Source organism: Lycorma delicatula, chromosome 4 (genome assembly GCF_047948215.1).
Source record: "Lycorma delicatula isolate Av1 chromosome 4, ASM4794821v1, whole genome shotgun sequence".
Classification (NCBI taxonomy): domain Eukaryota; kingdom Metazoa; phylum Arthropoda; class Insecta; order Hemiptera; family Fulgoridae; genus Lycorma; species Lycorma delicatula.
The window spans coordinates 202,454,228-202,481,189 of record NC_134458.1 but is presented as its reverse complement, the minus strand read 5'-3'; the positions used below and the strand labels follow the sequence as shown (position 1 = coordinate 202,481,189).

General features: G+C 29.2%; 2 protein-coding genes and 1 long non-coding RNA gene across 7 annotated transcripts in view; 2 read left to right on the top strand and 1 right to left on the bottom strand.

Moving 5' to 3' along the window:
• LOC142324219 (uncharacterized) overlaps positions 1 to 26,962 on the bottom strand; it is a 107,910-nt gene that overhangs the window by 15,658 nt on the left and 65,290 nt on the right. For all 5 annotated transcript variants that reach the window (XM_075365028.1, XM_075365030.1, XM_075365029.1 and 2 more), the window contains one exon: positions 550 to 687. In XM_075365028.1, the coding sequence (XP_075221143.1) occupies positions 550 to 687 (138 nt within the window). The remainder of the gene's footprint in view (positions 1 to 549; positions 688 to 26,962) is intronic.
• Positions 9,165 to 16,316, top strand: LOC142323300 (protein toll-like). Its single transcript, XM_075362766.1, has 3 exons — positions 9,165 to 9,221; positions 10,334 to 10,582; positions 15,544 to 16,316. The coding sequence occupies exons 1-3, from the start codon at positions 9,165 to 9,167 to the stop codon at positions 16,291 to 16,293; spliced, it is 1,056 nt and encodes a 351-aa protein (XP_075218881.1). The 3' UTR covers positions 16,294 to 16,316.
• Positions 22,465 to 23,889, top strand: LOC142323010 (uncharacterized). The gene is made up of 2 exons (XR_012755995.1): positions 22,465 to 22,758; positions 23,807 to 23,889. It is a non-coding gene; the product is annotated as an uncharacterized LOC142323010 (long non-coding RNA).

The following is a 26,962-nucleotide window of genomic DNA, read 5'->3' as shown; positions in this document are numbered from 1 at the left end:
CACAAACTAACCACAAAGCACCATTATAATGCACAAGACAAAACCTTTTATATCATAAATTTGAGGAAAACCAACTTCTCTTTCGTGCAAAACTTTAAGTTGTTCATATTCTTCATTTCTGGAAATAATTTTTGTTTTAAAATATCCTTTCCTGACTGGTAAAAAAGCACGCAACTTCTGAGTACCTTAGATTGCCATCGTTTTGCTAAATACTTTTCATTTGAAACAAATATGAAATTCATATTTTTAATATTTGACCAAGCCTAATAATAAAGCTGAGTGACTGTTGTTACTTGATCTTGCTATGGGCGTTGTAAACTTGCTTTTGATGTTAATCTTTTCTTTTAAGACTATCACCAAAACCAACAAATGCACTTTTTAATGTGATGTGGCAAACGAATGCCATTCTGCCCCTGGACCAAAGTCATCCTCATCATACATTAAATTCACAAAATTTTTACGATTTTTATATTGAGCTGCTGAGCCATCTGAGAAGTAAGTTTATTCACAATATTATACTATTCTTTTAAAAACTGAATTAGTTTTTACCTTTTTTAAGGTGACACTTTCATTTTCAACTTTAAAATTTTCTAATTTAACCAAGTTGGTCTCTTCAATAGCTAAAGGATCTTTTTCAATATCACCATTAATAACATCTAGCGGTTCCTCTTTCAGTTGTACTAAATCCTGTAATACAAAACAAAATATGAATGCTACAAATTAAATATGTTTATGATTATTTGTATAATTTATAAAATAAAAATAAATTGCAACTCTAATTGACTTACAACACACATTAACAGATCAGCGACTGTTATATTATTATTATTATTATTATTATTATTAGACCACTTTAATGTGCAAGGTTTTACATGAGAAAATCACAAAAACCTTTCTTTTGTTAAATATTAACATCCAAATTTAAATGTTAAAAATGCTAAAGACAGCAACAAAATTCTAGCAAGAACTTTGAAAAACTATTAAACTACGACGAACCAAAGGTAAGATTTCAATTCCAAAATTCAGCAATATGAACTGACAAATCAAAAACACATAAGGAAATAAAAATAGACAAACTCATCAAGAAAATAAACAAGGTAACAGGTGATGGCTTGATTGCAGCAGAATTACAAAAGAATCATGCAAACAGCAAAGAAAAAACTTAAGAAAGAGATATGGAAAACTCAAAAAAATGACTATGGCTAAAAACATTTACCAAAAAGACAGAATTCATAACCATCCAAGATTCCCTAAAGTTGCAAAATAACAAAATATGGGAAAATCAATAAATTCAACAAATTTAAATATATGGGTGAAATAACCCAAATTAATGGTTTAGATAAATAAAGCCAATCAAGCGCGAATGAGAATATTAAAATAAGCCTATCAACTAACAAAAGATATCTTCAACAAAAAGAATATTTCAGAAGATGCCTAAATCAGATATTAAAATAATCAAGTAGTAAAAAGTAGAGATGCACCTGTTTACATCAGATGCATAATCAGTTTAAAAACAGACAACTTAGTCCAGCAGAATAAAAGAAGGTAAAGACTTGAGAAAAGTCCTAATCTCATTACACCACCGACAATGTGGTGAAGGAAGCTGTGACCACTTGGATTCGAGAAAGACCGCCATAATTTTTCACATGAATTTGTCACACGTTGGGATAAGTGTACCAGTATAAATGGGGATTATATTGAAAAATAAATACAGCATTTTGTAGGTAAGGTATTATACTTTTATCCATTTTTATTTCATCCCAATATCTATTTTCATTCCCATGCTATGTATATATGTACAAAATTTATCAGCCAAGCCTCATATATAGACCAGTAAAACAAGATAAGTTTTGTGGCTTGAGACATGTCTAAAAAAAGTATTTTTGTCAGATAGATTTTTGTCTGCATATATACATACGCATACATGTTGTTCTGTTTTTTGTCTAATAACTCTGGAGATTCCATAAACCAATTTTCTTCAAACATGGTACTAGGTCCCTTCAAAGGAAAACAATGTATTAAAAAATTTGCAAAAATTTGAAAAAAAGGGTGGGGATATTTTGTCCTTAACAAAATTTAAAATCTTTAATCAGGCACTTTAACAAACAATTTTTTTTATAAGCGTTGAAGTTTTTTAATCAAGATCACAAATTACCAAAACTTTTTAATTAATATTCAACTCCTCTTCAAAAAATTACTTAAATATATTTTCCTTTTTTAGCTATATATTGCTTCAGAACAATAGTTTGTAGGTGTTTTTTGAATCTATATTTTCTATATCAGTAAGCGCTCAAACCACTAAACATTTTTCCCCTCCCACTCTCTCCAATGGTCTGTGAAAACAAAAAATATTATTTTAATTAAAATGATTTTTTTTAAATTTAAATCCATCTTGTAAACTACCCCCATTCCATTAAAAATGTAGAATTCTTAATTTTTTGATAGTATTAATTCTTTAGTATTTTTTGAAAAAAAAATTAGCTAAATTTTAAACCCCCTTTCTAGAAAATTACAACTTTGTTTATTTAGAATAATGGCTGTATTATTGTACTTTTTAAACCACTTTTAAAGTTTCTTTTTTATATTTATCACCATTCAGAGAGGGACAATTTTATTAAAAATTAATTTTACCTGAATGCTTTCCCTTGAGTATGGGAGCCCCCAAAATGAAAAAAAAATTTTTTCATTTATCAAGAAACAAAAAAATAGTCCCACCGTAAAACTTTCATTAATTCCTCCACAAATATAGAAATAATCACACACTTTTTCAATTTTCTTATTACCTATGTATTATATAATTATAAATAAATATTTTTATGTAAAGATGTGAAAAAAAATGAATTCACAATTTCGGTTATTGTTTTTCAATAAAAAGTAATTATTCATCATTCATCAAATCATTTATCATAAAGATGCAAACTGAGCTTAAAATGATTGAATTGAAAAATGGATTACATAACTTGACCGACTAGGAAAGTTATGGAATTCACTGCTGGCTTTTTTAAACTGTTATAAATGCGTTAATTTCATTTAGGTGCGTTTCATAATTTTATACAGAGTAAGTCAAGAGAAATACTCCTACCATTCGTGCCATTTATTGATTATTTGCATAACTTAATTTTTTAAATACCTCCACCATGTTTTAGTCTGTCCCACAGATTTTGCATTGCTGCTTTCATCCTTTTTTCTGAGATCGCTCCTATTTCTTCTTGTATGGAGGTATTGAGTTCATTAATTCTATTAGATCTGCTAATGAAACACTTTAGACTTCAGGTATCCCAGAGAAAATAGTCGCATACTGATGGCAGGCCTTTAGAACATGTTGGCCATACATCTCCTCTTCTGGAAATCACATGACCTGAAATATCTCACAAATCATCATCGTGGATGCTCTGGCAATACGATCAATTGCTTCACACTGCATTCATGTCGATCATACAACAAGGCAGTTCAAGAGCAAGAAGATCTTGCAACATCACTAGATATCCGTTAGAATAGACTATCACCACTTGTAGTTCCTCTTTACAGAAATAATTCTCTATGATTCCAAAAGCTTACCAGAGATCACCAGATGGTTACACATGGGCTGTTCAGAGGATGTATACGAAACTGTTAAGATTTTTATCAGACCGATAATGAAAATTTTGTTTGTTCACTCTGCCCGATAAATGAAAATGCACTTCATCACCCATCAGCAGGGCCATTTCACTGGTAAGCAAGTTAATAAATTTTGCACAATATGTCACCCAATTTTCTCATTTTTATCATACTCTATTAGATTTTGCACCATTATCATTTTATAAGGATAAAATTTCAAATCCTAGTGTAAAACAGTTTTATCAATGCTGTAGGATAAACGAAGGGCTACAGCATGCTTTCTGATTAGAAACATATTTGTTTATGAGTATGTATATATTCACAAACAACATACTAGCTTACAAAATAATACACAAACATCAATATGCTGACACAATCTTACTGTATGAAGTGAATGCAAAACATTAATAAAAATATATTACTTACAACAAAGCACTTTCATTTTTTTAGATAACAGTACAAAAATACATTATAAGAGATATTTAATTGGTTAATTACCATTAGGTTTACAAACTAAAAATAAACTAATGAATAACTATTGCTTCATTAGTACACTGAAAATATAAAAATATTCTTAAAAATTAATGACAAAAAAAAATTTAGTAACATTACAAGAGATATTTAATTAGTTTCTTATCCTACTGACTTGTATTATAACTAATCAGACTTTTATAAACAAAAAATTAAACTTTGTATTGAATTATTATAATAAGGTTTGCTAACTAAAAATAAAACTAATGAATAACTGTTGCTTCATTAGTATATTGTGAAAATATAAAAACGCTCTTAAAAGTTTGAAGTAACAGTTCTATACATTATAGTTTTACATAAATTTACAGTATAATATTATTTTATTAAAAATATTAATTTGTTGACACCTGTCTTCAAATTTTTTTAACATTTCTTTTGAATTTCTTTTTACCTTAACATGTTCTATTGCGCTCCTCTTTTTCTGCATAACTGAATGAAAGACCATCATAGAAGGGCCAAAAATCTTTATCTTAACTTCTTTAAGCTCCTGGAGATTTTGATTTTTTTTTGTGTCACTCTTTCTCTCTCTCTCTCTCTCTGACAGAGAGGTTATCTCTCTCTTAGAGAGATCAGGTTCAAACCTACTAAACGTTAGTTGCTTTTATACGGATTTAAAAACTAAACCATGCATACTGATATGCTTTGGTGGCACCTTATTTCTCAGGAATGGTAGGCCTGAGTACATAATTACACATTGTTTACGTATCATGCTGATCCAATTGGACCATGGTGACGTTACTTTGTTGTTAATTTTATTACAACGCACTCATTAAGAAAATAAAACTCATATTTGTAATAGTTTTTGTAAATTCCATAGATAGTAAATTCGTATAAAAAAATATTGAACAAGATTTTTCATTTCCTGGCATATTTCTGTCTTAATTCTTTGATTTTATTTTTTTAATTATGGTTTTAAATCCCTTTTTGTTCTTTATTTTAGTGCAAAACCATGTTATTATGCCCTTTATTTTTCACTAAACCTTTGTTATTTCACCCATTTATTTTTTAGTTCACATTTTGGTTTGAAATTATGAAATTCCACAAAAACTAATTTAAGTACTTTTATTATTATTCAGTTTAATGACGAAAATTATATAATTAACTAACTGGACGTGATGTTGACTGAAATATGTGAATATACATCTGCTGTGTATGTAGCAAATGTTATTTTAACTGACAGTGGTGTTGAAGAGGCCATTTGCCGAATTAATTCTTTGATGGGCCCAGAATATATTCATCCTCTTTTAGTGAAGAAATACTCTGCCATATGGTGTGGTTTTTAACTAAGCTCTTCAATCGTGTATATGTAACATATAACTAAATTAAACTAATGTAATTTATAAAAACTAGGAAACGTGGAGAACAGATGTGTAGCTTGCCTTACTCCAGATCTAACTTAAAAATTGGCTTAGAGATAAAATTATTTTTTTAACATATGGAATTCTTTTTTCGGTTTTCATATTGTGATCGTTACAGGTTCCATTTCCTTATAAGCTGCCTTGTTCTATATTACCCTTCAGTGCCCTTCTGTGTAGTAGTTTTTGTTTATGCAGGTCATTGCTATTCTTTCGAGTTTTAGAATGCTGTGTGGCTTGTTTGGAATATAGTTTCACTACTTTATATTATTACAGTTGGACGACGACCGGTAATGTTTGAGTTTGGTGGCTATGAGAGGCATTTTTTGTTGTGTGTGTTGTTAGTGAGGTTTTGTGCTGTTGACAGTTTGCCGATTCTATTTCTGCATGTGGTTTTCTTGTTTAAGTTGTATGTGACTATTTTTCCAAGGTATATGAATTTTTCTACTTTTTTAATCTCTTGATTATTTACTGATATTTTGTTTGTAAGTGGAAAGTTAGTTAACATCAGTTTTGTTCTTTTAAAAAGAGATTTTTAAGCTTATTCTGTGTGGTATCTCCAGTGGTGAACTTATTTATGTTTTGGCTTCTTGGATGCTATTTGCCAGGAGGACTAGATCGTCAGTAAGGCCTAGGCAGTTTAGTTTTATGTTTTCTTTTGTCTTGCTTGGTATTTATTTCATACCACTCCTCATTGCGAATTCCAAGGCGCAATTGAACAGTGGGGTAGTCCATCTTCCTGTATCAGCCTTGTGCATATCATGAATGGGTCTATAATAGTAGTAACAACCACAACCTTGTAAGTAATTAATTGTTGTATAACTACATTGATAATAATTCCATTTTTTCAATATAAATTCTTTATATAATTTTGTTTTTGATTCAGTTTCTATCTTATTGTCAAGTCTCCCCATTTTTTACGAACAGAAAAAAACAAAATTCCATAAGAAAAATATTTTCCAACAAACATAATGTAAATGTTACTAGATGTTAACGATTACTTGAACAAATGGTGGAAAAAAACACATTTCTTAAACATAAATGAAGGTATTTGAATATCATCAATGGCCACACAGATGAGGCAAGATCCAGACTTACAGAAAGGACAAACTACACAGGTTGTTATGAGAAAATGATCACACATTATTACATTTTTAATGAGTTCTGACCATTAAGAAATATAAAGATGTTTTGTATTAGACCCTCGTTAATGAGATCCTTGAAAAAATTATTCAGGTTAATGAGTTAAATAAATGGGAAAACCATTGCACCAAATATTTTAACACGCTTTAACATAATAAAATATTCCATAACAAAAAACAATGTTGTATTAAATAAATAGAAAATTTGAATCTAGCATACTTTCCAATTACAACTTAAAAATGTCTGTCTAATTAAAAACATCTACCCATAATACAATATTATAAACTCTTTTTGATTATATAGAACAATATAAACTTTTCTTATATTGATTGATTCAAATTTTTTTTATATAAAATTTTTAGAAAACTCACAGAAAAAAACACAATCCACATCCTAGAAAAGATTATAATTCTATAGCAACCAGAAAAAAACAACCGATCCTTAATAATGAAGGGAATTCATTAAACTAGTTTTTTTAAGAAAAACATGAGTTACATTTCAATACTTCAAAAATAATTGTCATCGGTTTCAGCATCAGGAATTTATTTTGTACGTTAAATAGCACATTTTATCTTTTTTGTATGTTTGCTTAGTATGTTATTTTGATTTGTTTGTAAATTTCATCTCCTACAAGCGAATTGGGATCACGCATTTCAATGCTATTTGTGTGTTACGGGAAATATCTGTATATCTGCTCAGTTTCAAAGGACTGATTATCAAAAACCGATTCTGTTGCATGATGTTTTCATTATCCGTTAATGATGTTTTCATTATCAATAAACTGAATAAAGGAATTGAATATGCCAAAAATACTGCTAAGACTATTAAATTTCTGTAAAGCTAAGCCTTGGTCAGTTAAAAACATAACCCTACTTCTTTTTTTAACTAAGAAAGTGAATTAAATTAAAAGATAAATTATCCAGATGTCAATGTTTAAATAAGTATTACAAAAGATAAAACAAACTTAATACTTAAAATTTTTAGAACAGATTAAACAATAAACTGCGTATACAGAAAATATAAAATCAAAATGCTAAAGAATAAGGGTATGACAGATGAGCAGAGATAGTTATGAATCACATAGTGAATTTTTTATTAGAGCTGGCAATAAAATAGATATACACTGAATGCAATATTGACATTGCTAATTAAGCGACAGAAATAATCCTTTATAGATAATTAGATAAAACAATAAACTGTGAGCACACAAGTAGGCGCAATATAAAAAGTATTATTTTTCCTTAAAAGATCATAGAGTTGGTTGTTGATGTGGGGAAAGCACTATAGCTTTGGTAAATATCTTTTATTTAAATAGCGATTTATCAATTTTAATACTATTCAATAAAACAACAACTCACTTTAAAATGTAATTAGCGCTTATCGTACCAGGATAATGTGTTCTTAGCCAAATATTATAAAATGTATAGTTAAGAATAAAACATTAGTAACTTGTTATAACATCAGTACTATTTAATGAAGATGATTTGAGAACTGAAATACTTCCTGTGTTGTAGAGGGTTCTATTTGCTTTCTCATGGCTCCAATTTAACAGTCTTGTGTTAATTACCATCTGGTGGTTCATAAGGTTGTGGTTGTCACTACTATTATAGACCCATTCATGATATGCACAAGGCTGATACAGGAAGATGGACTACCCCACTGTTCAATTGCGCCTTGGATTTCGCAATGAGGAGTGGTATGAAATAAATACCAAGCAAGACAAAAGAAAACATAAAACTAAACTGCCTAGGCCTTACTGACGATCTAGTCCTCCTAGCAAATAGCATCCAAGAAGCCAAAACATAAATAAGTTCACCACTGGAGATACCACACAGAATAAGCTTAAAAATCTCTTTTTAAAAGAACAAAACTGATGTTAACTAACTTTCCACTTACAAACAAAATATCAGTAAATAATCAAGAGATTAAAAAAGTAGAAAAATTCATATACCTTGGAAAAATAGTCACATACAACTTAAACAAGAAAACCACATGCAGAAATAGAATCGACAAACTGTCAACAGCACAAAACCTCACTAACAACACACACAACAAAAAATGCCTCTCATAGCCACCAAACTCAAACATTACCGGTCGTCGTCCAACTGTAATAATATAAAGTAGTGAAACTATATTCCAAACAAGCCACACAGCATTCTAAAACTCGAAAGAATAGCAATGACCTGCATAAACAAAAACTACTACACAGAAGGGCACTGAAGGGTAATATAGAACAAGGCAGCTTATAAGGAAATGGAACCTGTAACGATCACAATATGAAAACCGAAAAAAGAATTCCATATGTTAAAAAAATAATTTTATCTCTAAGCCAATTTTTAAGTTAGATCTGGAGTAAGGCAAGCTACACATCTGTTCTCCACGTTTCCTAGTTTTTATAAATTACATTAGTTTAATTTAGTTATATGTTACATATACACGATTGAAGAGCTTAGTTAAAAACCACACCATATGGCAGAGTATTTCTTCACTAAAAGAGGATGAATATATTCTGGGCCCATCAAAGAATTAATTCGGCAAATGGCCTCTTCAACACCACTGTCAGTTAAAATAACATTTGCTACATATACAGCAGATGTATATTCACATATTTCAGTCAACATCACGTCCAGTTAGTTAATTATATAATTTTCGTCATTAAACTGAATAATAATAAAAGTACTTAAATTAGTTTTTGTGGAATTTCATAATTTCAAACCAAAATGTGAACTAAAAAATAAATGGGTGAAATAACAAAGGTTTAGTGAAAAATAAAGGGCATAATAACATGGTTTTCCACTAAAATAAAGAACAAAAAGGGATTAAAAACCATAATTAAAAAAATAAAATCAAAGAATTAAGATAGAAATATGCCAGGAAATGAAAAATCTTGTTCAATATTTTTTTATACGAATTTACTATCTATGGAATTTACAAAAACTATTACAAATATGAGTTTTATTTTCTTAATGAGTGCGTTGTAATAAAATTAACAACAAAGTAACGTCACCATGGTCCAATTGGATCAGCATGATACGTAAACAATGTGTAATTATGTACTCAGGCCTACCATTCCTGAGAAATAAGGTGCCACCAAAGCATATCAGTATGCATGGTTTAGTTTTTAAATCCGTATAAAAGCAACTAACGTTTAGTAGGTTTGAACCTGATCTCTCTAAGAGAGAGATAACCTCTCTGTCAGAGAGAGAGAGAGAGAGAGAGAGAAAGAGTGACACAAAAAAAAATCAAAATCTCCAGGAGCTTAAAGAAGTTAAGATAAAGATTTTTGGCCCTTCTATGATGGTCTTTCATTCAGTTATGCAGAAAAAGAGGAGCGCAATAGAACATGTTAAGGTAAAAAGAAATTTTAAAAAAATTTAAAGACAGGTGTCAACAAATTAATATTTTTAATAAAATAATATTATACTGTAAATTTATGTAAAACTATAATGTATAGAACTGTTACTTTAAACTTTTAAGAGCGTTTTTATATTTTCACAATATACTAATGAAGCAACAGTTATTCATTAGTTTTATTTTTAGTTAGCAAACCTTATTATAATAATTCAATACAAAGTTTAATTTTTTGTTTATAAAAGTCTGATTAGTTATAATACAAGTCAGTAGGATAAGAAACTAATTAAATATCTCTTGTAATGTTACTATATTTTTTTTGTCATTAATTTTTAAGAATGTTTTTATATTTTCAGTGTACTAACGAAGCAATGATGGAATTACTGGCACTTGCACAATATGAATCGAATTCATCAACTTCACACCATTACAAAACATTAGAAAATCATAGTGCTAGAATTAATCTGATTGGAAATCCATTATTATGTGACAGTAGAAATTATCACCTTAAAAAGTTTTTTGAGGGAACTCTAACACCAGAAGCTTATTATTTGATTGATATCATTTCAAATAACATGTTCTGGACCAAAGCAATTAGAAGGTTTGTACTGGAATATGGTGCCATCAAAACTTCTAACATGTAAATTAAGTTAAAATAATAAACGAATCTAGTACTAAATGTCCAAAAGAATGGAAATGTTTCTACCGCCCGCAAGAGGAAGGATTGATTATCGATTGGAAGGTTTCAAGTATATCACGACTTTACCACTTCCCTCAAATAACATTTCACAAATAACTTTGACCGGCTTATCGCCTAATATAACAGTAAGTATCAGAATAAATTATTTTAAGTATAGCCATAATGATTGCACATTTAATAATAAATATTTTATTTAATGATTTTCACTCTTGCTGACTATAAAATACAGTAATTAGACAAATTGTACTAAAATTGGTGTTATAAAGGAAGAAGAGGAAGTTGAGGAGGATGAAATGGGAGAAACAATACTGAGGTCTGAATTTAAGAGAGCATTAAAAGATTTAAATGGCAGAAAGGCTCCTGGAATAGACGGAATACCTGTAGAATTATTGCGCAGTGCAGGTGAGGAAGCGATTGATAGATTATACAAGCTGGTGTGTAATATTTATGAAAAGGTTCCGTCAGACCTCAAAAAAAGCGTTATAGTCATGAAAGCAGGGGCAGATAAATGTGAAGAATACAGAATACAGTTTAACTAATTAGTTTAACTAGTCATGCATCAAAAATCTTAACTAGAATTCTATACAGAAGAATTGAGAGGAGAGTGGAAGAAGGGTTAGGAGAAGACCAATTTGGTTTAAGGAAAAGTATAGGGACATGGGAAGCAATTTTAGGCCTCAGATTAATAGTAGAAGAAAGATTAAAGAAAAACAAACCAACATACTTGGCGTTTATAGACCTAGAAAAAGCATGCGATAACGTAGACTGGAATAAAATGTTCAGCATTTAAAAAAAATTATGGTTCAAATACAGGGATAGAAGAACAATTGCTAGCAAGTACAGGAACCAAACAGCAACAGTAACAATTGAAGAACATAAGAAGGAAGCCGTAATACGAAAGGGAGTCCGACAAGGATGTTCCCTGTCCCCGTTACTTTTTAATCTTTACATGGAACTAGCAGTTCATGATGTTAAAGAACAATTTAGATTCAGAGTAACAGTACATGGTGAAAAGATAAAGATGCTACGATTTGCTGATGATATAGTAATTCTAGCCGAGAGTAAAAAGGATCTAGAAGAAACAATGTACGGCATAGATGGAAGTCCTACGCAACAACTATTGCGTGAAAATAAACAAATACAAAACAAACGTAATGAAATGTATTAGAAATAACAAAGATGTACCAATGAATGTGAAAATAGGAGGAGAAAAGATTATGGAGGTAGAAGAATTTTGTTATTTGGGAAGGAGAATTACTAAAGATGGACGAAGCAGGAGCGATATAAAAGGCGAAATAGCACAAGCGAAACGAGCCTTCAGTCAGAAATATAATTTGTTAACATCAAAAATTACTTTAAATGTCAGGAAAAAATTTTTGAAAGTGTATGTTTGGAGTGTTGCTTTATATGGAAGTGAAGCTTGGACAATCGGAGTATCTGAGAAGAAAAGATTAGAAGCTTTTGAAATGCGGTGCTATAGGAGAATGTTAAAAATCAGATGGGTGGATAAAGTGACAAATGAAGAGGTATTGCGGCAAATAGATGAAGAAAGAAGCATTTGGAAAAAGATAGTTAAAAGAAGAGACAGACTTATAGGCCACATACTAAGGCATCCTGGAATAGTCGCTTTAATATTGGAAGGACAGGTAGAAGGAAAAAATTGTGTAGGCAGGCCACGTTTGGAATATGTAAAACAAATTGTTAGGGATGTAGGATGTAGGGGGTATACTGAAATGAAACGACTAGCACTAGATAGGGAATCTTGGAGAGCCGTATAAAACCAGTCAAATGACTGAAGACAAAAAAAAAATGGTATAAAACTACGTTTCTAAAAAAGTTAAGAAAAAAACTTGTCTAAGAAAAACGAATTACTTGTCTTCACTCCAAATAAAAGGCAATGTGAGAATCATAAAATTAAATTTTGAATAATTAAAAGCAATTAAGTTGAGAGAAATTAGAAATTTTGTATAAAATGAAAGCTGTTTAGAAAGAAAATAACATTTACACTTGTTGGTTATGCTTCCACCAATGAGATAATTCAATTACTTCCCGTTTAGCTCCACAATATAATATTTTAATACAATACAATATAATTTTAATATTTATTGAAAATATAAAAAAATTTGGCCAAACATGAATTGTAATTAAATTTTAACGCAAGAAAAATTCACACTATAAAAATTTATATAGGTAAAGTATATGGTGATAAGAATATAAATAAAATGTGAGAATTAATAAAACATATTCAATAAAGCTACACTGAAATTTATCAGACTGAAAAGAGATTGTTTTGAATGATCTTTTCTTGTATTAAAGAACTGAAGCAAGAAATCAACACTGAAATTTTGTAAGGTTTAGACAAATCATTACTGATGAAATATGAAGGTCATCTCATTCATTAGATTTCAAAATTTCACATATACATAATTTTTATTGAACATTATCGGTACAATAAGTTTTGTATGATGACTTTCCCTGATCAATGAATGAGGAAAACAAAGGGTGGATTAGCCTTGACATTTCTTGACTGATATAACCAAGAGGGAATAAATTTCTTAATCGTACTGTCGGTGGTAATCGACACAGATTTGTCATAAAACTTCTGAAAATAAACACTGGATATTGAATATGTATCATTCAGATACTTCAAAACCAAACATTAAGGTAAATTTACACAAAAAAAAATTATAATGGATATTTTCTGAGGCCAGAAATGTAAGAAGTCTTTCCTGAAACTATCACAATAATTACAGTTACTAAAAATACTTAATAAAAACAAAACTTTATTTGAAAACAGAATGTGATGAAATAGAGAAAGATGGTAACAGGGGATGTTTTTTCATAGTTTGATCTGATTTACATAAAACTTGATCAAAATATTGCATATGAGAACAGAATCGACTCATCAGTATAAAATTCAGGTGACGATAATGCCGAAGTGTTTTTCACCCAGAAAAAAGTCAAATAAAAAAATAACCATTATAAAATGAAGTAGAGTCAGTTATAGTCTCTAAACATTAAGAAGCAATAGATTTGTGATCGTATCACCATATCAGTAATTAAAAATTACACAAATTCATAATGAACCCTTATATTTAATAAATATTTCCTTTAGTCTGGAGAAATATTTTATAACAGTATATTGAAATTTACTGAATTTCATGAAAATGTACTTAAAATAAAAATTGAATTCTTACATTAGTTAATGTAGGAAATCAAAGGTACTGGACTAAAACTTCAAATTAAGAAAAGACACCATCATTTTTACTGGACTGAATAAATTAACTGCAATTATTTACTCGGGTATAAGTTGGAATAAGATTATGTAAAAAAAAAAAACTAGCTGGTCAGGGCTCACTTTTCTTACCCAATCATCTAGCCAGGACCCCCAATGTGCTTCGATATCCTCATGCTTGCGAGAATAATACTGATAAATAAAACTTAAACCTCGTTCAGTTTACAAAAAAATATCATTATATGGTAGGTAAATTTCTTCAAAGCACAGTTTAGTCAGTACAGGACCCAAAACTCTGAGCGATTTGAAGAGTGTGGATTTCAAAATAGTCAGCCTTCATCTTAAAAATAGTAGTTATATCCATCCATATTTAGTCTGGTTCTTAGTATTACCCTACAAACACCACTAGGAGGTTATCATATTTTGTTTCTTATTTTTCTTAAGTGTTTTTTGGCCAAGTAACTGGAGGCAGGTGCAGCCAGCTGGGTCGCACTACAGTAACCGTGGCTATTGGTTGAGCTACCAATAGTACACGAACAAATCCCTTAAAAAATCGAAAATAAAAAAAACACCAAAAATGATCTTTAGAAATTATCTGAAGAATAATTGCAAGCCCAAATCTACTTAATATATTGTCTAATCAGAAATGGGAAAAATTTGGAATCATTTTTCAAAATTGTTTTAACTTTCTTCATCCCTTTGCAAAAAATCTAAAAATTGGTTTTTAGATATTCACATGAAGATTATTACACACACACATAAGTTCACGTGCCAAAAATCAAGTTGATATCTTCATTTGTTACTGAGAAATTAAAAAAATAGTAAAAATTTCATTGTACTCCATTTTAACCCTTTAAACCCAGAATTTAAAAAAATCCTTTCTTAATGTGCACTTACACAGTATAAAAAAAAACTTGAATACAATTTTTCATTAATTTATCTTCACTAGTTTTGTTGGGCATTGATAAATCAGTTATCAGTCAAGTCAGTCAATCACGACAAGCTGCTTTATAGGTACAGTTTTTCAAAATTTATAGCTGGCTTAGACATGAACCCCAAGCCTATGGCACATTAGGAGAGTTCAAATAGAAACATACACTGCCTAGAAATATCTCTTTTCCAAAGAAATTTAACAAGGCAGCAAAATACACCGGTTTAAAGTATAAATGATTTCATAAAAGGTTGAGATCCTAATTTATCCCCACCGGTAAACATTTTTATCGAGTACACAATCAATTATACAAAATGGTTAGCCAAAATCAGCAGAAATCATAAGTCAGTGCACGCATAGGAAGTTTTATAAATGTAAAATGATTTTACATTAGTAAAACGTAGAATGCATTTTACTAGTGTTAAACTGACTATCTCCTAAAATGGTCACAAACTGACCACCAAAAACCGAACTTTAATGTCCTTTGTGGATGACTTCTAGTAAGTATATGTTTTTTTTTATAAAGAATAATTTTAAAAATCACAAATTATATCTTTTGAAAATAACTAAGTTTATAGCGATATATAATTCATTTGATTAACTTGATTTTTATTAAATGACTTCTTAATTTACAAGATTTTTTCTGTCTTAATATCTTTTAAATATGATTATTAATCTGTCTATTGTTTTTATATTTCAGATCGACAATCTGAATAATGTAACTTGCTTGGGAGGAAAATCTATATCAGAATTAACAGTAAATGAAATTTGTCCCACATCTACAGCAGGCGTAATAATTATTATTAGCATTCTTACGGCTATTCTTGGGCTCATAGTAGGTCTTCTTATAGCTCTCTACTATCGATATAATCAAGAAATAAAAGTTTGGCTTTATGCACATCAGATGTTTCTTTGGCTTGTTACTGAAGATGAACTAGATCGTGATAAGCTGTATGATGGTTTCATAAGTTATTCTCATCGAGATGAAGATTTTGCGATAAAACATTTGGTTCCAGGGCTAGAGAATGGCACCCCTAAATTTAAGTTACATTTACATTATAGAGATTGGATTATAGGTGATTATATACCAAGTCAAATAGCACGGTCAGTTGAATATTCACGTAGAACTATTGTTGTGTTGTCACCTAACTTTCTAGAAAGTGTTTGGGGGAAAATGGAATTCAAAACAGCACATTCCCTAGCGTTGAGTATGGGAAGAGCAAGAGTAATTGTCATACTTTACGGTGATGTTGGCCCGGCTGATAATTTAGATCCTGAACTTAAAGCATATGTATCAATGAGCACATACCTAAAATGGGGTGACCTTGGTTTTGGGATAAGCTTCGATTTACTTTACCTCATCCTACCGACTTATCAAAAGGAATATACCACCTCTTTTCCAAAGAAATTTAACAAGGCAGCAAAATATACCGGTACTAAGTATCGATAAAGATGATCTCATAAAAGATTCAGTTCCTAATTCGTCCCCACCAGCAAACAGTTTCATTGACCAAACACCATCGTTTAAACAAAATGGTCAGAAATCATAAGTCAGTGCGCATAGTATTTAGTGTTTAGGTACCATAATTCTCAAATAAATTAAAAATAAGTAACGTACATCATTTAGAGAATGTTGCTCATATAGAGTTTAAGATCTAAGATAGGAATTAGATTAAACAACTTTTTAAATTTTATTTAAGTATATTTATAGATGAACCTTAGGAATTTTAGATTTAATCATTTGTACAAATATAAACAAAAATAAAAGAAAGAAAAATTTTACTTAATGTTAGTTAGATCTAATTTATTACATATGTATAGTAATTTATTATTTAGTTCTGCAAGTCATAATTTTCAATATGATATATTTATGATAAGCCACGTTTTTAGTATAGGCATAAAGTATACTTTTTTAAATTTTATATTGTCAATCTGCTAACGGATAAATTAAACCTGACTATAAGTTAAAAATATGAGATATATTCTTGTAATTTACAACTAAAATTTATTTTAAGACTGATTTTAAAATAATAATTGTCTATGTAAGTAATACAATACGATAAGCTCATTTTAGAACTTAAATGAAACATAATTGTAAAATTTCTAATAAAATTGCTATCAATATTTCATTTTTTATTCTTTAATCAACTATTACAAGCCATAGAGAAAGGGTGACATAAAGCAGAAAAATTAACCTTGTAAAACTAATGCTGACTCCAAATATCTGGGATCATTTGCTTAGCAGAAATAAAATATTACAACCTTTACGTATCTGATTTATCAAACTATGATTCCTGGGGCAGCACCCAGAAAAAAATATTATTTTAGCCCAGAAATCTCATTTCTTAATACTTAGATATTTCTTCTATTTAGGTAAAGAAAACAACACATCTTTGGCAAAAAATTAATTACAATACTTTAGTAGTTGAAAAACTAAGCTTTTTTTTCAAGTTTAATCCTGTCACAATTAACTAATTTCCATTGAACTGAATTCAAACATGTAATGCTTGAATATGTTTGTATAACAGGAAATTTAATTAAACATAATAATTAAATACTTTACTTACCAATCAAGTTAAACATTTGTATGTTTATATGTGAAATGTTTAAATACTTAATTAACACTGATACTATTATTATTATTATTAGTAATAGTATTTTAATTAGTTGATTGATATTAATTATCAGTAATAACTGTTACTTCTAGAAACAAATATGTGGCGGCCATTTAAAACTATCATTATTTTATATCTAAGAGCCCCTATTAATTAAATAATGCAATTATTCCTCACCATCATGTCTAAAAATCACACATCATTGTACTTTAAAGTACTCTTGCTTTATTAATACATAAGGAAATATGAATCTTTCAGTATCCACAGTGTATTGAGTTGAGGATAATGTAGCGGTTTGTTACATGAAGGTCACTAAGTGTAAAATAACTCATATTCTCTGACATCTTACTTGGGAGTATTGTACTGCAAATACTGCAGAATTACATACATTAAATCATTTATTTTCTGGAGAGCAGTAAATTCCTAATTTGTTTCTAGGAAACATCCTGAGGTCAATACTGCCTCTATTCAGATGCAGGCATGGAGGTTTCTGAAACCTGTGAAGATCTTAAAAAGCTTTTTCTCAATTTGAAGCCGGATAGGATAGGAATGGTTGATATGAATGAGAATATGAGAATGCTCGGTATCTTCACATTACTTACTACTATATGATAAATGTAATTCTAGAATATTACAATAATAAACATTTAACCCTTTTTTTAACATTGCTTTACAAATAAAACAATTTCCAGCCTGCAAATCTTTAATTTATTACTAATTTACATTAAGATTGAAAGCAATATATTATTTCCATCACCAAAAGCGATGGTGTGAATCATTTCCAGTATCTGTGCAATAGATAGATCTATTCTAACTATATGCTATATGACTATAATCAATAGTAATTATTTCACATAATATGAGCTAAATAAATGAATCCTTATACTATATTAATATTAATGAAATATAAATTACTTAGCTCATGTAACTACAATTATATTTTTTTAAATTTAAGATTATTCAGCAACGTATTTTTTAGTTACAATAAAACAGTGATCACCTTGGTAGCCACCAATTTTCAGGTTGACATTTGTTATATAAATCAATTAATTAAATCGTGACCAGTTCAAGAACACTGGTAACATGAATATAGAAAAGTAATGATACATTAAACTGGATACAAACTGAATTTGGATGTGTCCTGCTACATCACTAATTAGTTATAACTTAATCCATGAAATAGACAAGTTGTTAGAATCGCTGCTAATTAATCATTATAAACATTTCATGTCGGAAGTCATTCAGAACTTTAACTACATAAGTAAATAAAGAATTTAATTATTAAGTTTACTTAGCAATTAGTTAAACTTCTTATCGTTCAAACATATGTGAACATACATACTTTTTCGATATTTAATTGTAATAGTAATATTATTATAATATACATCTGCTACACAAAATGGCAGTCCACTTCAACATTCCTTTAAAATAACACTTTCTATGTACGATCATGTAATCTTTTGTCTTAACTTTTCTATTTTTAAAAATTACAAATCACTTTTAGTAATACTACAATACATATTATTAGAATAAAAGAACTTAAGAAGCAGGCACGTGTAAACGTTATACTCTCAAAACCTTTTACTAGTCTTCAAATAAAAAATATATTTTCACTTTTTAATGTTACCAGAGATCTCAACTTAAATAATGAAGGAAATATTTTAACTTGGAACAAGTACTATTTATTGCAATTAAATCCCTGTCCGATGAAACTACGCTACAGTAGATGATTCTTTAAATGAAAATAACAAGGTATTACTACTACTAACTTATGTAAGGTAGTAGAACACTAATGATGAAAGGTAAAGAGGAAAATGTTCCATATTTTTATATGATCAGTTTATTGATGAAAATGTCATTTTATGGTTATAAATTACAAAACCAATATGTTGCAATTTAAAAACACTGATGGTAATACTCAAAACTGGTAAGGAATGTAGGAAAAGACAATTGAGAGGGCGTCTTTTGCAATCTTTTGTGTGTTTTACACACAGCTAAAATCAGAAACGTTAAAAAGTAGTCAAGAAGGATACCTTTTTTTTAGTTTTCCAGTTTTTGAAGACTAATCTCAGTAACAACTGTAGTTTTGTGAGTTTTAAAAAAAGAAAAAGCGATTAAGAAATAAAATATCTACAACAACTCTATTTTTTATTACTATATTGAACAAAGCTTGAACCATATTGCCAATGATATAACTAGTGCTATGTTTTACAAATTATTTCTTTCTTAGTTTCTACAAAAGAAGATCAAGGTGATTCTATATTGCCAAGCCTGATCAGGTACAAGAATTCTTTGCTCTTGCACAGATTTTTTTTTAAAAAGAACAGGCTGTAAATGCACAAGAACATGCAACAACAACCTCAATAAATTTAAGGAAATAAAATAAAAAAATTTTTAGCAATATTAATGATAAAGACTTTTTAAAGTTGATGGTTCTGAGGTTCAAATTCTGGTAAAAGATAGTTGATTTTATGTGAAGTTGAATATTAGACAGCGGATACTGGTGCACTTTAGTGGTTAGGGTTCAATTAACCACATGTCTCAGGAATTGTCAGCCTGAGTCTGTAACAAGACTGCACCTAATTTACATGTCATACATATCATCCTCATCTCATCTCATTGGGCCATTAAGGGGGATGCTTATTGATCACTAGTTGAACAGATTGCAACATGGACATTAAGGGAAAAAATCAGATATTCAACAAAACAATTATTGATCTAGAAACTAAAGTAAAAAATGATAAATTTTATAATTTCTTTTGTATCATGATAAAAAAACAAATTAATTAATCAAAATATTGCACGATTTTATTACTAAATAGTAAATCAGAAAAATTATGTAATTTAATTTTACATTGAATAAAATTTCATAAATCCATTAAAACGTTTTTTTTTTTTTTATTATATAAAGATTTTCTTTACTCATAGAAAGAAAAAAAAATTAAAGAATGCCAGTTATAACTAAAATTTCACTAATTAATTATATTAACGAAAAACTGAAACAACTTACTGTAGATAAAGGACATAAATACTGTTATTAATTTAATTTGAATTATTATAATTTATTAAAACCGACTAAAAATTATTTATAAATAAGTAATAGAAATTACATGATTCAGCAAAAACAAAACTTGCTGACAAAGAGGAATTATGAATAATGTCCAAATGAACTACTTCAATTTTAGAGAATGTGTTAACATACACTGATCACATCCCTAGCAATGTGCTGTTTTTTAGATGGTGCTAAGAAATCTAATCTATTAGAATAAGTTATTTCTCCAATAAATAAAATACTGGGATAAACAACAATGAGCAATATATATATATATATATATATATATATATATATATGTAAAAAACCACTGAATTTAATCAGTAAGTTTTAATTTAATTTCCAAAATGAAAATTTTAGGTACTTACGTATTAACGCCACCGCAGCTACAGCTTTATTTAAAAGCAAAGTAGTCAATCGGATTTCGGTGGAAAATGAACAGTCTCTTTACTTATTTTATAAATATAATTTAACCAAACTTAACCTTCGCTCGCTAACCTTGAATAATTAACACCGTAATTTTTTGAGTATTTATTTAATAAATTCAGTAATTATTGCAATTATTTATTATTTAAATAATCAAAACACTCCAGTTAATTAGTCAAGGTTAGCAAGCGAAGCGAGCGTAGGTTAAGTTTGGTTAAATTATATAAATAACCATTTATTAAAATTAATAAAGAGACTGTTTTGAATCTATGTTAAACTCTATATCGGCCCATTTTCCACCGAAATCCGATTGACTAGTTTGTTTTTAAATAAAGCTGTAGCTGTGGTGGCGTTAATACGTAAGTACCAAATTTCATAAATGTTAAAAATAAGATGGACTAGTAAAATACAAGATGATGGGTTTACGGCAAATTTGGGGCAGAATCCTGTAAAAAGAAAAGCAAGGGTGGTAGGCCATATATTTAAAGCACCCAGTCATTGAATTTAATTCACAAAGGAAGTTCAGAAGGTACAACAGCACAGAGATAGAGATTGAAATATATTAAACAGAAAATTGAGAATATACCACACGATAGGAATGCTTTGGCTAAGAGAGTCACAGATAGTAGAAAGTAAGTGTATCGACCAATCAAATGATTGAAAATCTACAAAAAAACATAAGCCTGATGACTAACAAGTAATTTAACGAAATAAAAGTATTCAGAACTATCGCTATTAACATCCTCTCCTTAGGGAAACACGAGTTATTTTAATAACACACAATAGAATTACTTCAAAAACATACAACAAACAAATCAGGCATTTCAATTTCAGAGAATTCTAATTCCTTATAGGCTAGATTATTTAGAGAAAGATCGCTTACCTTCGGTAACTGTAACATAAACTACAACAGATGATTTTACGCTGTTTCCAGCTGGAAAAACAGTCCAAAAGCAGTTAAATTATATTTTTTCTGCAACTTTTTAGGATTTATTTTTTTATAATCCATTTACTGTCAACAAAGTTGAAACAAATCAAACATCCGAAGCTTCTGTCTATGAGGTAGTATTTTTCTAATGAAAACGATATATCGAAATAGCTTAAACTAAACCTCGTTGAAATATCGATAAGAGGGTTTTTTCACCTTTACATTTATATATTAACACTTAAGTCGTCGCAAATAACGACCATGACACTATATTTTAATATTAACTTTTTGAAATAATTAATTACTATAATATCAATTATATTAAAAGAATAACAAAGTCTCAATCGATATTTTACGGAGTATATTTTACAATCTCCTTGTATTTTCAATCTGCTATATCAACCAATTGCCTTGCCAATGCCAAGTATTTTACATCATCAATAATGAAATATAAAGAGATATATATTTCCTGTTTTCCAAATAATCGCATTGTTACTGTTTCTCTTACTGTTTAGTTATCATAATGTACTAATTTTAATTTTTATGAATCAGAAACTAAAGGAATGGATGAACTTTTTTTTCTTTTCCCTGTTTAGCCTCCGGTAACTACCGCTTAGATAATTCTTCAGAGGATGATATGTATGAGTGTAAATGAAGTGTAGTCGTGTACATTCTCAGTTCAACCGTTCCTGAGATGTGTGGTTGATTGAAACCCAACCACCAAAGAACACCGGTATCCACGATCTAGTATTCAAATCCATGTAAAAATAACTGGCTTTACTAGGACTGAACGCTGTAACTCTCGACTTCCAAATCAGCTGATTTGGGGAGACGCGTTAACCACTAGACCAACCCGGTGGATTAAGGAATGGATGAACTGACCTAAAATATTAGGTAATGTATTAGACGTACTGCGAAATAAACAACTCTTATTTTTTATTGCTATATTAAACAAAGCTTGAACCATATTGCCAATTATATAACTAGTGCTATGTTTTACAAATTATTTCTTTTTTAGTTTCTACAAAAGAAGATCAAGGTGATTCTATATTGCCAAGCCTGATCGGGTACAAGAATTCTTTTCTCTTGCACCGATTGTTTTTAAAAAGAACAGGCTGTAAATGCACAAGAACATGCAACAACAATGTCAGCAACAACCTCAATAAATTTAAGGAAATAAAATAAAAAATTTTTTAGCAATATTAATGGTTTTTTTTTTTTTTTTTTTTTTTTCCAAAGAAAATAGCTCTCTAATCTGAGTTACTGTTAATGAAATATTGATACATCACATAGCATCATAAAGTGTTATATAATTCATATTAATTTATTTTGAGTTATATACACATTAAATATTTAACCCTTCGGGCTAGTCTAGCGGTTAGCTTGTCGCAAATCAGTTATTTAACAGCTGACTTTTTAAAGTTGATGGTTCTGAGGTTCAAATTCTGGTAAAAGATAGTTGATTTTATGTGAAGTTGAATATTAGACAGCGGATTCTGGTGCACTTTAGTGGTTAGGGTTCAATTAACCACATGTCTCAGGAATTGTCTGCCTGAGTCTGTAACAAGACTGCACCTAATTTACATGTCATACATATCATCCTCATCTCATCTCATCTCATTGGGTTTTATTACTAAATAGTAAATCAGAAAAATTATGTAATTTAATTTTACATTGAATAAAATTTCATAAATCCACTAAAACGCTTTTTTTTTTTTTTATTATATAAAGATTTTCTTTACTCATAGAAAGAAAAAAAATTAAATAATGCCAGTTATAACTAAAATTTCACTAATTAATTATATTAATGAAAAACTGAAACAACTTACTGTAGATAAAGGGCATAAATACTGTTATTAATTTAATTTGAATTATTATAATTTATTAAAATCGACTAAAAATTATTTATAAATAAGTAATAGAAATTACATGCTTCTTTCAGCAAAAACAAAACTTGCAGACAAGGAGGAAAGAAAACAAAGGTCAGTGGCTTAGCTAAGAATAAAATAACCTGTAAAAAGAAAATCTTTTAGTAATGGACGAAGTTAAAGTCTTTTAACAAGAAAATTTCAAAGTTTTGTTCATTTCAGATGAAAAGAACAAAATTGAGATTGTAGACAAGCAAGAAAAAGTCTTACCAAAAGCTCTCAGTAAATAATTAAAATTTTAATTACATTCTGTGTCCAACTCAACACAAAATGATGGAAGAGGGTGCAGGTGTTTCCACATTCATTCACAACACACAATTTAAATCTACTCAAATATAAAATACAACTTATAAGCTACTCATATGTCTTTTTCATTTGAAAAGATTTTAAATATTTCTGTCCAGTCCCAGGGCATTACAGGCTGAGAACTTGCCACAGTTGTTTCTGATTTCAGGTATTTTATAACTGCTGGAGAAAACTTTAATACCAGACACTTTCAAAGAGCTTTTAGAAGGCATACTTAGTACACATAACAAGGATAAAACACCAACTTAATAAAGTACATCTTAATAAAGTACATCCTTAGTTCACTAAATTTAATCATTGTCTCACCTACCGCATATTGACTGTAGGTAAAGAGCTCTCAAGAAACCATTTTCTAGTACATTTAAGTTTCCTTCTACACATGAAACAAGGGAACACTTCTGTCATTTTAAAATGAAAGTAAACTTGGAAGTTTTTAAGAAAGAAATGAAATTTATATAAATTACAAATTGAAAAATGTAAACATTTGGAGAGCATTACAGACATATTATTGAAAAAGGGATTCCAACAATACCATGTGATAACTGAGTATGAACCAATCTATGTTAGAATCCTCACTTCAGCGTGTAGATAATTCCTGTTATCAGAACTATTTTTGAACAAGATGATTTTGAATGAATCCAAGCAATCGATTGGAAAAACAGTAAAATATTGCACCACTAAATGATGACAAAAGTGTCTTCATCAATGAAAGAACCATTGTCATAATTTTTTGCAAGTCCATAAAATAAAGGTAAAAATTAATATTACAATGCTCAACATTCAAGGAATGCTAAGTGGTATTTTAAATGATACTACTCTTTCACTCAAATCCTACTCTTTAATATCTTTGCACTTGAGTTAGCTTGTTTAACATTAGGAACATAAATTTCACTGATGATGTCAAATTTGGAAAAAGGCCCCACAAGTTATTTTAAAATTCACTTGGGCATTCCACAAAAAAAGTGAAATCAAATCTATCCCTTTAATTTCTCTAAAATTTCTTTTCAAGATAGACCGCTGAAGAATTCTTTTCCTAAATCAGGTAGGAGAGGAAGAAACCCCTGGAAGAATCTAAATCCCAAGATCTTTGGTGTTACGTTTGACAAAAAACTTGTACAGAGTGGTCACACTCTGTATATATATATATATATATATATATATAAATATGTGTGTGTGGGTAAAACTAATAGATTTTTAGAACAGATTAGAAATTAAAAAAATGGCAAAGTGGTTTTATCTAATGTTACTGACTACCTTATTAATAACAAACATTCTGTATCTGATCTTCAGACAAATTTGGAAATAGGTGGAAATCAAAAAATTGAATTTAATAATAATAGCAAAAATTTGAACATTTTGGACTTGGCTTTTATAAATATATAAATACAAAAAAATTTCCAACTTGATGAACTTTCAGACAGAATTACGAAGATGACACTCTTATAAAAGTGGCAACAGATGGCAGCACGTTTTTAAATACAAATAAATATGATCAGAATGTAGATAAATAATTTCAAATCAATATCATCAAATACAATGTATATATATATATAAACTGTTAATCTTAAAATGTTGGTCTGTACAAATACAATAATTAAACTACTGGTCCTAATTCTTTAAAGAATATACTTTTTAAAGCAGTTTATGTTTATATAAATACTATGTTTTATATATAAATAGTATGTTTTATGTTATAATTATGTTATTATGTGTAAATTCTATGTTTTCATAAACTACTATTTAAAACATTTTGATTCGAACTCACAGTAATTCATACTCAATACTCACACTCCATTAGTCCTGAATTAGTAAAGTTTCAGTGCACTGGCTGTTTTTGTTTTTGAACTATTCATAACTGTAACTATTTGTGGAGTCCAATTTTATAACAAGAATGTTATTTGTTTAGATAATATTTACATTCCCCTCTAATTCATGTAGATCCCATGGTGAGTGTAGAAAAAGTAATACAGCCGCATAAAAGGAAATTTATATTTTTACATTCATCTACTACTTGCATTATCTTTCTTTTTTTAACTTTTATAACCAGATTAACAGATGAAACCTCATAAGTTATACCAATGTATAACATAAATCAAAGTTACCTTTCTTTTTCTGAGAAAGTGAAATGCATCACATTTACAAGATATCTATGACCATAATTGTTTGATTCCCCATAAAATCAGTAATGCCATCAATCAGCACTGTACAGTTTTCATTTCAGGTATCATTAATGAGCTTGTAATGTATTGCATTAAATGAAATGCAAGAACCTAGAGCTCTAGGATAGACAGCTGACAATTCAAATCCCAATAGGTTCAGATTTAAACCCAAATTCTCTCTTACTAGCACATGGAGATTACGACCCATGGCCAACTGAAAACATAATTAATTCCTCACTCTCACAAGACTACATATAGATTACTGAATACGTTACCTCTGGACAACCAATTTTTCTTATGTCATAGAACTTTTAATGTTTAATATAGAACTGCCGTTGAAACTAAATAAGTTTGTGGATTTTTTAAATCCATAACAAAAGTATAATTTCTGAGAACATGAGTAGTATAACAGATAAACTAATATTACAACTAACAGGGCAAATTAATCCTGTAGGTCATATTACATTTTTAAGTAATTGTATAATATTTCATTGTTTTCAAGTGTAATGCTTTCTTTGAAAAAATTAAAAAACTATACCGCTCAGAAATGCAACATCTCTTCAACATCTTCTTCTGCAACATCTCAAAGTAACATTAACTAATTCAGTAACTATAGCTTTCATAGATAGACCAAAAATTATTGAAGAAGCTGAATTTTTCTTTTGTGATATATGCGTGTGCACTCTTTTTGTATAATATGTGTTA

Excerpts from the sequence above, each read along its gene's own strand:
- LOC142323300 (XM_075362766.1), top strand. The coding sequence starts at position 9,165 with ATGGCCTCTTCAACACCACTGTCAGTTAAAATAACATTTGCTACATAT. Across the intron at positions 9,222-10,333 it reads TTGCTACATATACAGCAGAT|TGTACTAACGAAGCAATGAT; the intron begins GTATATTCACAT and ends TTATATTTTCAG. Across the intron at positions 10,583-15,543 it reads CCAAAGCAATTAGAAGGTTT|ATCGACAATCTGAATAATGT; the intron begins GTACTGGAATAT and ends TTTATATTTCAG.